The following is a 15,003-nucleotide window of genomic DNA, read 5'->3' as shown; positions in this document are numbered from 1 at the left end:
GTAATACAAACGGGTATGCAATGATCTCAATTAACAGCAGAGGGTTGCACGCACCCCAATACGGGCTGCTTGACAGTCTTCTGAGACTCCAGCATAAGACCTACCATTGATTCTTGAACAAGGCCAACACTGTTAGCCTCCAACGTCCACGAAAAAAGTGATTCTTATGCGATGTCGTATTGCTAATACATACCCCAGACTATGAATAAGCTACTGATAATCGCAACTTACTCATGAACATGGCATTCGAGTACAAACCCTCATCTTTCTTTCTTCGAGATACTTGGCATCGAGCTCTACAGATTCCTTCGCTTCTCTTCTGTCCTCTCTGAACCACTAAACTCATTAGAGCACGCTTCAGGCTAGCACCAACAAGCACAATGTAATCCCTCTACGTCCTTTTTCCCACAGTCTCTCTCGTAGCCGCAAACGGCCGACTCAACTTCAACGCGTTTGACCACTTAAATTGCCAAGGTTTCGGGGAGACCTACAGCCTCAATCCTGCAACGGTGAAGGTCAGCTTTCCAGGTAAACTCTGACACTCATGAAGCCATCCCTGATTTTAGCAATTGCAAGGAACCCAAGGAGCCATCCAGGTTTTGCAAACCTCCGCTGGATATCACCTCACGCTTTATACTGGCAACAACCAGTCGCTGAATGATGGCAGCCGTCTCGGTATCCCTACTGATAATGCGTTATGCTTCTTACATGGGAATGGGTCCGAGCAGTATCGCAGCTTTGGATATTACTGTCCGTAAACGATGGCAGAATGAAGACGCGGGCCTGCTAGGTAGAAGTTGCAGCATCACTGAGCCGTTTATTTCTCAGGAGATGGACATGATACAATCCAGTAGGAGTATGAATTATACATTCGATGCATGGGTCACAACATTGATTGTACAATAGAATGCATTGCAAGAGAAAGCAATTTCATGTGTTGATTTCTTCCTGTGACAATAGCCACCTTGAGTGTGATTTGATCCAGAGTTGTGTGCTAGTATGTACACTTCCCGCAATACCCACAATCTTCCACAGAGCACGCAGTATAATCTGGCTCATCCTCATCCGAGTCAGCTTTGTAGTCTTCAGCTGACTCATAGCCCTGATCCAGTTCGAGACCGCCATCATCAGAGTCCGAAAATGCCTCATTCGCCCATGCATCCCTCAATTCGCCGGGTAGCGCATTTGTGCCCTGTCCATGCTGTCTTCGTAGCTCCAAGCAATCTTCGTGCGGACAATACACCTCCAACAGGCCCTGGTCGTTCCTTGCGAAGGCCACTATCCTGTTCAACAACACCGTGAGGCGGTGAATGGCCTCGATGTTGTCTGCCTCCCACTTTAGGACCTCATTCTGCACATCTTGGACCCTAACGTCTTTGAACAGACCAGCGCCGTCATGGTAGGCGACGATGAAATTCGGGACTTGCTTGATCCAGAGCTGAGGATATATGTCGCTCATGTCGATCTCACTCTTGTATTTTCCTGAGCGGGTCTTCAGGTCGAAGATGGAGTGTTGGGGAATTTCTGTCCCTCCATGTTCGATTGGTATATAATCAGAGCCAGGAGACCGTGACAGGGGTGCTGGAGTTATTGAGGCAGTGCCCAAGCCAGGTAGAAGATCGTCAATGTGAGTGGTGGCAGTGGGCTTTTTCTTGACCCTATCTTTGGTTTTGAAGGATTCGTCCATGATGTAGCCATCGCATTCGAAGCGGACCAAGAATCTGAGACCTCCGAGGTCATACTGAACGATACGCTGGTGTGTCTCGGAGCCTTTCACGTCATTCTCCCAGGTCGTATTTGCCTCTGGGAAAGAGTGCCCATATCCTCTGACATTCGGTATGAGCTCTCTTGGGTCGTTCTCTTTGCGAAGGAAGAATACTGTGTTCCCAATCACCTGTGCAAGGAATCGAAAAGCTTTGTCTTGTCCACGAACGAAACGCAGAAGGTTGCCCAACGTACTTCCACAAGCCACTATGTCCATGCTTCGAGTAGGAAAGTCTGCGTGGAGATGCAGAACAGACTGCACCACAGGCGCGACTGGATATTGTGGACACCTCGCAGCGTTTGGATCGCGAAAGTACTGTCCGTTGTCTTCAGGGAGGCGTTGGAGATCTTGGAGAGGAGTCCATTGCGGAGGCTTGCCTGAGAGAAATCAGTAAGATCAGCACCAAAACACGTCGAAAAATAACCTACCTGGTATGAGTATCGCTACAGAAGTATCGCTGCGCCAATTGTATGATGCGATGTAGCATAGGTCGGTGATTGAACCACCTGGCAACGTAGTAATGCTGCCCTCCTTCAAGTCAGCGATCTTGATGGTTTGCAAAAGCTGCCCAAGCGGGTTCTTCTCGATGTCAGGTTTCACAAAAGGCTTCTTTGATTTTGAGAAGGACCCGTTCCATCCCCCGCGACTACCTCGTGGGGCATAGCCTCCTCTGTAGGACGGCATAGCAGACATTGCGTTGAAATATATCGCAATTACAGATTAACGGATGAGATTTATGAGAGAAGTGGTATAGATCAGGTAGAAAGTGATAATTCAGGTCTGAAAACTCCTTGTCGTCGGAGCCAGGCTGAGCGCATGTGGCGTGGTTTGTTCCGCGGCCAGGTAACACAGCACACAATCTGGTAGGCCTCAATTCGTCCAAACGTCCCAGAGCATGCAGGTAGATAGTATACCATGCAATGCCGCGTAAAAACCTGAGACTCCCGTCCAATCAGTGTGCACTGCCCTTTATCGCAAAGGCAAGGCACCGCGGAGTAGTAGCCTGGTGCATCTTGCTGTCAGTAGAAGAGATATGAAAGGCGCAGTCCACAATTGCTCTCAACAGTTCAATCTATTTTCCAATTTCCCTTAGTTAACACAATTTTCGATAAGAATAACTACCTTTGAAAGCATGGCGGATGAGGAGGTCGCTGCGAAGCGAGCCATCGGGCTTACGAAGCTCTTCAACGCTGTCATATTCGGTCATCGCGATCTAAAGAGCGCGGCGAATGCCAACCGCTTCTTGGAAGCGCTCTGTGCTCAAGAGGATGTGTCGAAATGTGTCGAGCAGTTGATAGCAGCCCCGAAGGCCCTTGGTGCGGTCGGAGCTGCTTTCCGGTTTAGCGCCAACACCGCCTTTCTCAATGGACCGGCCACTTCTACCCTGCACCATCTGGCTCATCCATCAGTGAAGCAGCTCTACGCAGGCCAGTTCCTGCATCGCGTCCTCGAACAGATTGTAGAACCCCCAACATTCTGGAACACCTATGTCGAGGCACATAACGCACGTGTGCTTACGCATGACGGTACGCACGCGTTCGCATGGCTATTGCTCGAGCTCCTTCATGGCCGCTCCGACAGCGTACCAGATGTACGCGACATCGCGCATCGTGTCACGAGCAACGAATCACTCATCAATTCGGAATCGCTGGAGGTCAGGAACCTAGGACACAAGATTAAGCATGTCCTCCAGAGCACCTCCACAGACGCCGTAGATGGTCCCGGCGGCCGTCATGACAATGACTTTGCCGATTATCGGCAGGTCAAAATCCTGCCTACTCCAGATGAATTCGCATCTAGAGAGACTCCTTTCTATAGGCGCTCAAACGATGTCCAGGCAGTTGAAGCAGGGAGTCGAGGGCTAGTGCATCTTGACAACCAGTTCCGCCTTCTCCGCGAAGACCTACTTGGAGAGCTCCGCAGCGACTTCCAAATTGCAACTGGTCAAAAGAAAGGACGCCGCAAAACTGTTCTCGAGGATCTGCGATTCCTTGGTATTGAATGCGGTCCGGATAACAAGCGCAAGCCCTGTTCGCTCAAACTTGAATGTGCGAGTGACATACCTCAGCTACGCAACATCAAGGGCGCCATAGCTCGTAAAAAGTACATTTCAGAGAACAGGAACATGCTCAAACACCAATCACTTGGTTGTCTTATCAGCAACAGCAGCATAGTGGGTTTCGCGACCGTAGAACGGGACGAAGATTTGCTCGCGCGAGAGCCTTCCGTCGTTGTGTTGCGAACGGCAGATGCATCATCGTTTGCCAAAGTGCTGATGGCGTGCAAGACGGGACAAGATCTAAATTTTGTGCAGGTCGATACTGCCGTCTTCGCATATGAACCAATCTTGAAATGCCTTCGGTCAATGAGCGAGTTACCCCTCAAGGAACAGGTGCTGAACTTGACACCAGGAGCAGGCGAAGTTCTCTCCGGCATACAGCCTAACAACATCATCAACACAATTCGCGATGCCTGGGAGGCGGATCTTCGGGATCACATCGGGACCACTGGACCCGTCAAGCTCGATCTTGCCCAAGTAGAGGCTTTGCTTACTGGCCTAGCCAAGCGACTAAGTTTGATCCAAGGGCCACCAGGTGAGTCGTTCTCTGCTGCACTATACACCGATGAATTAGATTATATTGACTTGCTTGCCCAGGAACTGGCAAATCTTTTATTGGTGCCTTGATCGCGAAGATACTGCATGATCATACTGATGAGAGGATACTAGTGCTTTCATTCACAAACCATGCGCTAGACCAGATGATTATTGACATCCAGGCTGCTGGTATCCCATCAGACTCTGTCGTGCGACTGGGGGGAAAGTTCAGCAGTAGCACACAGGCTCTCAGTATGTCCGCTCAGCCCAACGATTACAAAATGAGTCGCGAAACGTACACCATGATACAGGACCAGAAGGCGCAAGCTGAAGCCTATCATGCTGCTCTTTCCGACAAGTTATCACGATATACTAGATTGGGCCTGAACGAACACACGCTTCTTGAACATCTGGAATTCTCCGACGACTCCGAATACTTCGACGCTTTGGTTGTACCTGAGCAGAAGGGCGAGATGAAACTTGTAGGAAAGAAGAACAAGCGGATCGAGCGATCGTATCTGATCAAGCGATGGCTCAAGGGTGATGATGCGGGGATCTTCAATGCAAGCGCACTTTCGAGCTTTGCTGAGATTTGGACTACCGATCACAACACAAGACTGGCTATGAGGAACAAGTGGATTCGAGAATTGATTGAAGAGCAAGTAGCAGGTATTAGCACACTTGCAGCGAAGTACGACGATTGCTGCAACAGAACACAGCAGCTGTTCCACATGAAAGACTCGCACGTCATCAGTAACAAGCGTATCGTCGCTTGTACAACAACTGCAGCTGCAAAATATACGCAAGATATTCAGAAAGCTTCTCCGGGGATCATACTTGTCGAAGAAGCCGGAGAAATTTTGGAGAGCCACATTCTCACCGCATTGACACCCGCCACAAAGCAGCTCATTCTGATAGGCGACCACAAACAACTTCGCCCGAAAGTGAACAACTATGCCTTGTCAGTAGAGAAGGGCGAAGGATACGACCTCAACGTGTCCTTGTTCGAAAGGCTTGTCCTTGCTGGAGTGCCCCATACCACTCTCAGCAAGCAACACCGAATGCGGCCTGAGATATCTGCACTTGTTAGAGCACTCACCTACCCTGAGCTGCAAGACGCAGACAGTGCCCAAGGAAGACCAGATCTTCGTGGATTTCAGGATAATGTCCTATTTGTGACGCACTCGAAGCCGGAGTTGAGTGCCACCCGAATAGCTGATCGGCGCGATGAGGGTGCCAAAACCAGCAAAGAAAATTCTTACGAAGCTGACATGGTATTGAAATGCGTTCGATACCTAGGCCAACAAGGGTATGGTACTGACGACATTGTTATCCTTACGCCATACCTCGGCCAACTCTCGCTCCTGTTGAAAACACTTTCAGCTGATAACGATCCAATCCTCAATGATCTCGACTCGCACGAACTGATTCGAGCTGGGTTACTGACACCAGCCGGTGCAGGTATACAAAAGCGGCGGCTTCGTATCTCAACTATTGGTCAGTGAAGCTTAAGGCGCTCCAGTAACGGGAGCGCATTGCAAGTCCCCGAATCGTAATCTGACAATTCCCAGACAATTATCAAGGTGAAGAAAGTGACATTGTCATCGCATGCTTGACCCGCAGCAATAGCGACGGTGACATCGGATTCATGAGTGCTCCTCAGCGAGTTAATGTTCTTCTGTCTCGAGCCCGAAATGCCCTAATTTTAATCGGAAATGCCGAAACATTCATGCACAGTCGCAAAGGAAAGGACGTGTGGATTCCACTAATGGAGGAGCTCAAGCGTAGAGGCCATGTATATGATGGCTTTCCGGTGAAGTGTGAGCAGCATCCAGATCGAACAGCACTACTCACCGAGAAAGAGCAATTCGATTCAGTCTGCCCTGATGGGGGCTGTTCCGAACCATGGTAAGTACTTCCAAACGCTGTTGTGAATCTCTTCTAATAAACACAGTGGCAAAATGCTCGGCTGCGGCATCCACCCTTGTCCACAGAGATGTCATCAGCTTTCGGATCATAGTAAGATGAAATGCAAAGCCATTGTAACATCAAAATGTGCCCAGGACCATAAAGTCACGAGGAAATGCCACGACACAGCCGGCGCAACATGTCAAAAGTGCGAGGCAGAAGCGCGCGCACTAGAACGGCGCCGGCAACGTGATCACAAATTGGATCAAGAGCGGCAGGCAAACCAGAAGGCGTATGCAGCTCGACTCGCTGAAATTGAGGACGAGATTGAGCACCAGAAGCGTTTGCTGGGTGACCGCGCTGCTGAAGAAGAGCGTCAAAAGGCATTGGCTCAGAAAAAACAGGATCTCACCAATTTGCAGAAGAAGATCAAAGCTCCGGTGAAAGTTTCGAAGCATCCGGAGCCTGCCACGCCCCCGGATTCAGCGGCCGATCGCGCCTCAAATGTGTCTGGAGATTCGCCTGCATCCCATCAAAGCTCAAGTGGATCTCTGGATCAAACTCAATCAGCTTCAGATGGCACGGCACGGCAGCAGGATAGTGACTATCCTGAACGGGACAAGAGCGAGGCAAAGGACGACTGGGAAGAACAGAAGACTTTGTGGGGTGCAGACAATGAGGCACTAGACTCCTTGATGTCCATGATTGGCAAGTTTTTCTGATGACTGTTTACGTTTGCTAATGTTCCAATAAGGCCTCGAGTCCGTGAAAGAGCAGTTCCTTGCCACCAAAAGCAAGGTCGATACCCTTATCCGCCAGAACGTATCTTTGAAAGGAGAGCGGCTTGGGGCAGCTTTGCTAGGCAATCCTGGCACTGGTACGTATCCTTTACAGTTACTGAGTGTAACTAACACCCTTCAGGGAAAACGACTATTGCACGCTTATATGCCAAATTCTTGGTCAAAGTTGGTGCACTTCCTGGAGATCGCTTTTTTGAGAGCTCTGGATCCTCGCTCGCAAACGATGGGGTCACAACCTGCAAAGCGCATATCGATAAGATTTTGGAAGCAGGCGGTGGTGTCTTCTTCATCGATGAAGCGTACCAGCTGGTTTCCGGAAACAGCTTCGGCGGCAAAGCTGTGCTAGACTATCTACTGGCAGAGATGGAGAACCTAACGGGTAAAGTTGTATTCGTCCTGGCAGGTTATCACAAGCAGATGGAAGTGTTCTTTTCCCATAATCCGGGTATTCCTAGTCGCATACCGGTCATAATGGAGTTTCAAGACTACAACGATAAAGAGTTGGAGCACATCCTGGTACATTACATCAATGCGAAGTACAAGAGTAATATGAAAGTAGAAGGTGGGATGAAGGGTCTATACGTTCGGATCGTTGCGCGTCGCATCGGTAGAGGCCGTGGTCGGGATGGCTTCGGCAACGCCCGGAGCGTTCAAAACAAGGTCTCACAAATCACGGAACGGCAATCAAAGCGTCTTCGAAAAGAAAGGAAAGCTGGACTGATGCCCGATGATAACTTACTCACAAAGGAGGACTTAATAGGCCCAGAGCCATCCACCATCCTCAAGAGCAATACCTCATGGTTGCGACTGCAGAAACTGATTGGTCTGGCATCGGTCAAACAGTCAGTGCAGGCTCTTCTCGATGGGTTGCAGTTCAACTACCAGCGCGAACTGCAGGAAAAGACACTGGTGCAATATTCGCTAAACAGGTGCTTCATAGGCTCACCCGGCACGGGAAAGACATCAGTAGCAAAATTGTATGGACGTATTTTGGCGGATATTGGGCTGTTGTCCAACGGAGAGGGTGAGCTTCCAGGACTTTGGCCAAACTGTAACATTCTGACATTGTTCAGTCGTTATGAAAAGCCCTGCCGACTTCATTGGTAGTGTATTGGGCGGGTCCGAAGCGAACACCAAGGGCATCCTGGCCTCGTCTGCCGGAAAAGTTCTTATCATCGATGAGGCATACATGCTTGCAAGCGGAGCTGCAGGTGACCCTTATAAAGTTGCCGTGATCGACACGATCGTTGCTGAAGTTCAGAGTACCCCGGGCGAGGATCGATGCGTGCTTCTTCTGGGCTACAAGGATCAGATGGAAGAGATGTTCCGAGACGTCAACCCTGGACTTGCCCGTCGTTTCCCTCTTGGGTCAGCGTTTGTGTTCGAAGACTTTGACGATGAAGAAATACGGCGTATCCTAGACTTGAAGTTGAAAGATGTGGGTTTCAACGCTACAGATCAAGCTAAGAATGTTGCCATGGATGTCATTCGACGAGCCAGGAATCGACCCAACTTCGGAAACGCAGGCGAAGTCGACATAGTCCTTGATGGAGCAAAAGCAATGCACCAGAAACACATGACTGCTGGTAAGGTTAAGGATTTCGACACATTCGAGGCCATCGATTTTGACCCAGATTACGATCGAGGTGATCGCGCCGCAACCAATCTCCCTGCCCTGTTTCAAGATGTTGTCGGTTGCGAGGATCTTATCAAACAATTCCAAGGTTACCAGACGACAGCTGCGAACATGAAGGCCTTAGGCATGGACCCGCGTGAACAACTGCCTTTCAATTTTCTCTTCAAAGGACCGCCTGGTAAAAAAATGTATCTTTCTGAAGCCATTATGACTGGCTAATCAGGTCACAGGTACTGGAAAAACTACCACAGCTCAAAAAATGGGTAAGGTCTTTTATGACATGGGTCTGCTTAGCCAAGCAAAGGTGGTGGACTGCTCAGCAACGGACCTAATAGGGCAGTATGTCGGGCATACCGGACCCAAAGTGCAAAAGCTACTCGAAAAGGCCATGGGAAAGGTATTGTTCATCGATGAAGCTTACCGTCTTGCGGAAGGGGGCTTCGCAACCGAAGCGATGGATGAGCTTGTGGACTGTCTCACAAAGCCAAAATTTGCACACAAGCTTATCACCATTCTTGCTGGCTACGACAAGGATATAGATCGACTCATGACAATCAATCCAGGCCTGACTAGTCGGTTCCCGGAATCAGTCATATTCAAACATCTGGACCCTGAGATATCCCTCGAACTTCTTACCAAGGACCTCCGCAACCTGCAGAAGCGCAAGAAGGCACCATTGGACCTTTCTGTGCTAGAGTTTCCTTCTGTTCAACTGCAAAATCGCGTAATTGGGCTATTCGACATGCTTTCGAGGCTTGATTCATGGGGAAATGCGCGCGACGTCAAGTCCCTGGCGAAGAAGATGTTTGGGGCTTTAATTTCCAAAGCATCTCAACCTGTGTCCAAGCTTGTACTTACAGAGGTTATCATTCTTGATACCATGGAGAGCGTTTTGGAGGAGCGCTCGCGCCGCAATGAAGCTGTTGGAACAAACAGACGAACCATGCAGCCCGTCCCGCCTCAACAACATTGTAAGCCGCCGCCCAGTGCATCCAAATCCTCGGTACATAGCGTACCTCCGCCAGCTCAAATATCGACACCCGTCAGTGTAGCCTCGAAAATCGAGCAGCGAGAAGAGCATGTCGCCATCCAGAAAGTCGACACTATTGAAACAACAGAGATCCCGCTTGAGTCGATCTTCAAAGCAAAGCGCGATGCCGGTGTTTCGGATGCAATTTGGGAACAACTCGAGCTGGACAAGCATGCGATGGTAGCCCGAGAACGCGAATACAGACGTCTTCAAGAGGAAAAGCGACGGGAAGAGAAGCGCATCGAAGCCCTGAAGCATGCTGAGAAGGAGGCTGCCAATGAAGAAGAACGACGCATGCGTGAGCAAGAGAGAGTTGCGGCAGAGCTAGAGCGCCGACGCAAAGAGGCGATCTTGGCAGCAATAGAAGAAGCACGCGAGATGGAGAAGCGACGACAGATGAGATTGAGGCAGCTGGGGTCATGTCCGGCGGGTTTCCACTGGATCAAGCAGAGTGGCGGATATCGATGTGCAGGCGGAAGTCATTTTCTCGATGATGTAGCGCTCAGTGTGTAGTTCATTCTTGTCAGCACTGTATACGAACAAGTACAACATGTTACATGTCATGATCCCTTTCTTTCCTTACTGTCATGTGAATTGTCATGAAAATCACAAATAGTTCATTCATTTTATGGGATATCGGAATCATTGTACTGGATATCTTTTACTGACTATATCTTCCATGTATCTAAGTGATTGCGAAGTGTAGAGGTGTAATGAGAAACGGCGCCATATGCAGACCTTACGGTGCTAACAAATGGGTGATCTTCCCCTTCAGTACCTTCTCCGCAGCAGGCCAGCCCTTGCCCAACTGAACGCACAGATCCCACGGATCTACGCGTCTAAATCCATCAATCTCTCCCAACATGTTACCCAACACAGTAGGGCACTCCTCGTCTTCGTACAAAACTGCAAACAGTGCTTGGTAGATGGCCGACTTCTTTGTAAACCTGGCATCATTATTATCGCTACCGCAAGCCTTTTTTATAGCTGCACTGTAGGCCTCTCGATAGCGCTGAATGGACCAAGTGATATACGGCCAGCCAGACACCATATGGCCCGGAAGCCAATCGCGACGCAGGAAGGTTGGCAGTGAAGTATAGCCAACGCAGCGCGGTACTGCCATACAGCCGTCCCAGTCAATGATGCCCGTCACATTACCCTTGTAGTCAACCAGGATATTCTGGAGATCAAGATCATCGTGACGCAGAACAAATAGCTTCGGCGCAGCTGGATTCGTTGCGCTTTCTTCATCTAAGCAATCGAACGGAAGTGATTCGTAAGGTGCAGCAAAAGGCTCAGATTCTACAACCAGGTTCAAAATCTTTTTGATACCCTTGTGTTCCAACATCTCTTCGTCATCTGAATGCATGTCATCAAGCTCAGTAACATCCAGACTCCAACAGCGTTGTACACCTGCCTCGAAGAATTGACGACTGGTGGGAAACGGGCCAATACCTTTGATGGGCTGCATAGTTGACTTGGTATGCCAAACATAAGCCGGACCTATTGAAGAAGGCTCTTCATCTTCGGGATGCTCAAAGACTGGCACGCCGATGTTGCTGAACTCAAGCTTGTGTAGATGGCTCATAGCTACTGCGAGCGACCTGATGAAGTTGATGCGAATCGCTTCCAGTAATACAGATGGCTGGTCGGCGTTCAGGTATTCATCGCCAGGTGCGGGTGGTTCGTACAAATGGTTGCCCTGCCACACATCGAGTGCCGACATACCTGTGACCTTCTTCATCAAGATATAAGGTGCACCAATGGAGTTGTTCAGCGTCTGGTCGAACGATATGACTTCCGGAACTGGACACTTGGTGTGATGTCGAATGTGTTGCATCATAACAGCCTCGTTGCGTAACATGAATGCGTCCTCCTCTTGCCATTTCCCTTGCGTCCCATGAGCTGGGATACGCAGTACATATGCCTGTTCAGACTCTTGACCATCGTCAATGTCAAAGAAGACACAGTGATGAAAAGAACCCTCCTTACGGTGTGCGATGCGACACGTGTGTGATCGAATTTTGTTCACAGGATACAAGGTTTCCAGAACGAGATCCTCCAATGCTTCTTGAGAGATCTGTCGAATTGCCTTGAAGTTTCGTCGGTCATCCTTATTGCATTCATTAGGCTCTCCATCGTCGCTGTAATCGCTTTCACCATCGTCTGGCACAACTGAACCTGAATCGACGCAATCGCTTTCGTCGTCGTCGGGAACAAATGTGCCTGAGTCGGGGAAATCGCTTACGTTGTTGCCTGGATTTACTAGACCTGGCTCGGCGCGATCGTCCAAGTGCTTGTTGGTATTGCGCTCGAAACCGAGAATGCAGAAGAACCTACGCATGAAGTGACTACCATACTGATGCCGATTAGATTTCATCGACGCGTCTGTACTGTCTTGCGTAGTCACAAAAGTCGTCCACAAGTTCGCTTGATCTGCGGAACGATATAGCTCAAACAGTTGCTTTGTCTTCTTTCGAATGCTTGCCAGACACGACTTCTGAGGCTTCATATTGGGTTTGGTCTTGGAGGAACGTTCAATTAGCGGCGGCTGCTTTTGAAGTTGGTTTGGTGCAAGGCGCAAAGACGCTTTAGAGCTCTCTGTTGTTCGCTTGAAGATCATGTTGTAAGTTTTGAACTTTTGGTTGATCTGATACTGGGAAGGAAGTACTGAAAATTATAGCCGTACTTAGATGTGTAGAAATGAAATGTATTTGTAGTAGTTTTAGGGTGGTCCTGTGGCGGCACTGTGGGTACTCAGAGGACATGAAAGACATTGTGTACGCGACATGTTCACACAATGCCATGTGCATCACCTAGCAAACCACAACGAAACACTGCGATATTTGGACATTGTCCTTAAAAGAATCTAGGCTCGACTGATACTTTACAATTTTGAGCGAGCCAAAGTGCTCATTATGTGCTGACCATGCATAGAGTTATCCCGACATTGGTCCCGGCCTTTCTGGCAATGTCGATGAACAACGTTGCAAAGTAAATAGCCATATATCATTCCCCTTTGCTTCCAGTGAACGAATGTAACACACCGTTTTAAAAGCAACAACCAAATTTCGCCAGCAGACCCCTATTCCCTAGCACGTCGTTTACCCAACAACCTCCAGGCCTGTTTGTAACATGGTTCAGAAGCTGAATTTTGATAAGAAGAAGCTGAGAGCGCTTTACGCATCTTATGGCGAGAATGATCTCTTCAACTCTGGCAGGTTCAAAGCGCTAACTCGCAATCTGACCACCGGGGCACTTTTGTCACAAACCCATCACTGCGAACGATGCGAGGCAAAGATGAAGACAGCTTGCTATGAGAATCTACACTACGGCTTCTGCTCTGAATGGGCAACACGGAACGGCAAGCGTGAACGCTGTGGCGAGCGCTTCGCGTTCCGCAGTCAAGGATGCGGGAAGCACCCTAGACAAAAAGGATACAACGCAGCCTTCTACAAAGCAGCGGAGGGTGAGGACGTGAAGCTTTGCGATTTTGATGATCTGAACGACCTCGAACTGGATGAAGAGTCTATATGTAAAATCGACATGAAGGCCGAGATGGAGATCGCCGACAAACTGTTGGAAAAACATCTAGAAGAGCATGGCTATGTATCTGCGAGCTTTCACAGCAAGCATTTTGCTCGAAAAGCCGCTAAGCACAAAACATGCAACGTGTCTTCGCCTAGTCTTTCACTATCTGCACCTGAAGAAAGCACCGGTATTGCAAAGGGCAAAAGTAAAGGAATGTCGAAGACCTTCAAGCCGAAGAAGGACCAAAAGGTAGGAGTAGCTTTTGCAGAGAGTTTTGATTGCAGCAAAGACGGGGGCGTAGCGCCAACTACCAATTCAACATTTCGTGTTCGCGCTTTTCAGTCGAAACGCGCGATGAAAAAAGGCTGAGCGCGCAAGATAACTTTCCTCGAGATCGTAGAATCGGAGGAAATAGGTGTGTAGCAATCGCTGGACACTAGTAATTCTCAGGAAGCAGAAGAGAATCTACAGTTAGACTCCAGAGTTGAGCTTCACAAATGATCATCGAATGACCTTACTTGACAATTAATTATGCATGTTCCATCCTGTGTGCCGCTGCACCAACTTGTGCGCCCTTCGCAAAAGCTGGAACACTGTTGTAAGTTAGAACTAGAAGTTATTAAGCCTGAGCTTCCACACATTCCCATTCGTATCTCACAACTAGAGCACACGAATCATCGCACCGTCTAGTGCTGAAATAGCTTTTCCAATTCGTCACACAGAATCCATAACAGTGACTCTTGCAAAACCACATTTAACATTGTCATACCAGAAGCTCGTGTTGTGCAGTGCTAAGTAGGTAGAGGAAGGCATTAACTTTCTTTCCTCAGGTTGAACTTCTTAACTTTGTACACAAATAGTAATGCGATAGCACTTCCAACCTTAAATTATGCATGTATAGATAACAGGTGATCAAGCGTCCGCAAATTAGGCCCTCCAGGCTTCGTTATTTACAAAGCTCGCAGGTCTCTCCCCACATAGAAACATCAACCTATCACCATCATCATGCCTCCTTCCAAACGCACTAGGATATTCCGTGAGTGCAAGAAGTACCTGAAGAAGCAGAGCAAGAACAACGCCCGATACTGGGACACCAGCGCCGTCCTACACTCTCCTGAGCTGTGTCAAGCCTTCGAGCGCATGTCTTCATCTGAGGCAGGTGAAGGTCTAGCTGAAGCCGCTCATAGGCGTCTCACCAACCTGATTCAGCACCACGACAATCAGGAAGACCTGGCAGATATCATCGGCGCCTGGCACGACGCGCATCACCGCGGTCACATGCGCCAAGCTCAAAAGGACCTCCACTTGATCCTCGCTCAGTGCAAGTATCTCCCTGAAGATGCGGGCGAGCGCTTCGAGCAAATTGCTGAAGACGCAGATGACCAGTTGCGGCGCTTGCATGATCGCTGGAAGACTGCTGTCCATTGTACGTATTTGGATCGTGTGGATGCGGTCGCTCCCAAGATACTGCAGCCGCGTGTGCATTTGCGGGGACTTCGGTACCTTGTCATGGCGGATCAGGTCGAGACCGCTCTTGGTGGGTTGCATCAGGCTATGCTCGATAACCAGGGCTGGGCCACGCTGCCGTATTCTGACGACGAGGCTGTTGTTGTTCTTCGGATGGCTGAGCTTCATGGCACGGCTTTACGCTCGGGTGATTGAAGGTGTATTGGTAGTAGAATGAATCATTTGCATGCGAGCTTTCTCGTACCGTGCTTGTAGAAATGATCGCTTTCC

The 15,003-nt window shown here is 49.2% G+C and overlaps 5 protein-coding genes across 5 annotated transcripts; 3 read left to right on the top strand and 2 right to left on the bottom strand.

Moving 5' to 3' along the window:
* Nucleotides 1–994: 994 nt before the first annotated feature.
* SNOG_11575 (hypothetical protein) lies at nt 995–2,458 on the bottom strand (the record flags this gene model as incomplete). The annotated part of the gene is made up of 2 exons (XM_001801763.1): nt 995–2,142; nt 2,194–2,458. 2 exons carry the CDS (start codon nt 2,456–2,458, stop codon nt 995–997), a joined length of 1,413 nt encoding a protein of 470 aa, XP_001801815.1.
* A 439-nt stretch (nt 2,459–2,897) lies between these two features.
* Nucleotides 2,898–10,248, top strand: SNOG_11574 (hypothetical protein; the record flags this gene model as incomplete). Its single annotated transcript, XM_001801762.1, has 9 exons — nt 2,898–4,359; nt 4,422–5,799; nt 6,190–6,269; nt 6,459–6,977; nt 7,024–7,146; nt 7,191–8,093; nt 8,143–8,883; nt 8,957–9,676; nt 9,758–10,248. The coding sequence occupies 9 exons, from the start codon at nt 2,898–2,900 to the stop codon at nt 10,246–10,248; spliced, it is 6,417 nt and encodes a 2,138-aa protein (XP_001801814.1).
* A 226-nt stretch (nt 10,249–10,474) lies between these two features.
* Nucleotides 10,475–12,358, bottom strand: SNOG_11573 (hypothetical protein; the record flags this gene model as incomplete). The annotated part of the gene is made up of 1 exon (XM_001801761.1): nt 10,475–12,358. One exon carries the CDS (start codon nt 12,356–12,358, stop codon nt 10,475–10,477), a length of 1,884 nt encoding a protein of 627 aa, XP_001801813.1.
* A 512-nt stretch (nt 12,359–12,870) lies between these two features.
* Nucleotides 12,871–13,635, top strand: SNOG_11572 (hypothetical protein; the record flags this gene model as incomplete). Its single annotated transcript, XM_001801760.1, has 1 exon — nt 12,871–13,635. The coding sequence occupies one exon, from the start codon at nt 12,871–12,873 to the stop codon at nt 13,633–13,635; it is 765 nt and encodes a 254-aa protein (XP_001801812.1).
* A 636-nt stretch (nt 13,636–14,271) lies between these two features.
* SNOG_11571 (hypothetical protein) lies at nt 14,272–14,928 on the top strand (the record flags this gene model as incomplete). Its single annotated transcript, XM_001801759.1, has 1 exon — nt 14,272–14,928. One exon carries the CDS (start codon nt 14,272–14,274, stop codon nt 14,926–14,928), a length of 657 nt encoding a protein of 218 aa, XP_001801811.1.
* Between the last annotated feature and the right edge of the window lie 75 nt (nt 14,929–15,003).

The sequence above is a fragment of the Parastagonospora nodorum genome, assembly GCF_000146915.1.
Source record: "Parastagonospora nodorum SN15 chromosome Unknown scaffold_19, whole genome shotgun sequence".
In the NCBI taxonomy this organism is placed as follows: domain Eukaryota; kingdom Fungi; phylum Ascomycota; class Dothideomycetes; order Pleosporales; family Phaeosphaeriaceae; genus Parastagonospora; species Parastagonospora nodorum.
This window is presented reverse-complemented; position numbering and strand designations above follow the sequence as displayed.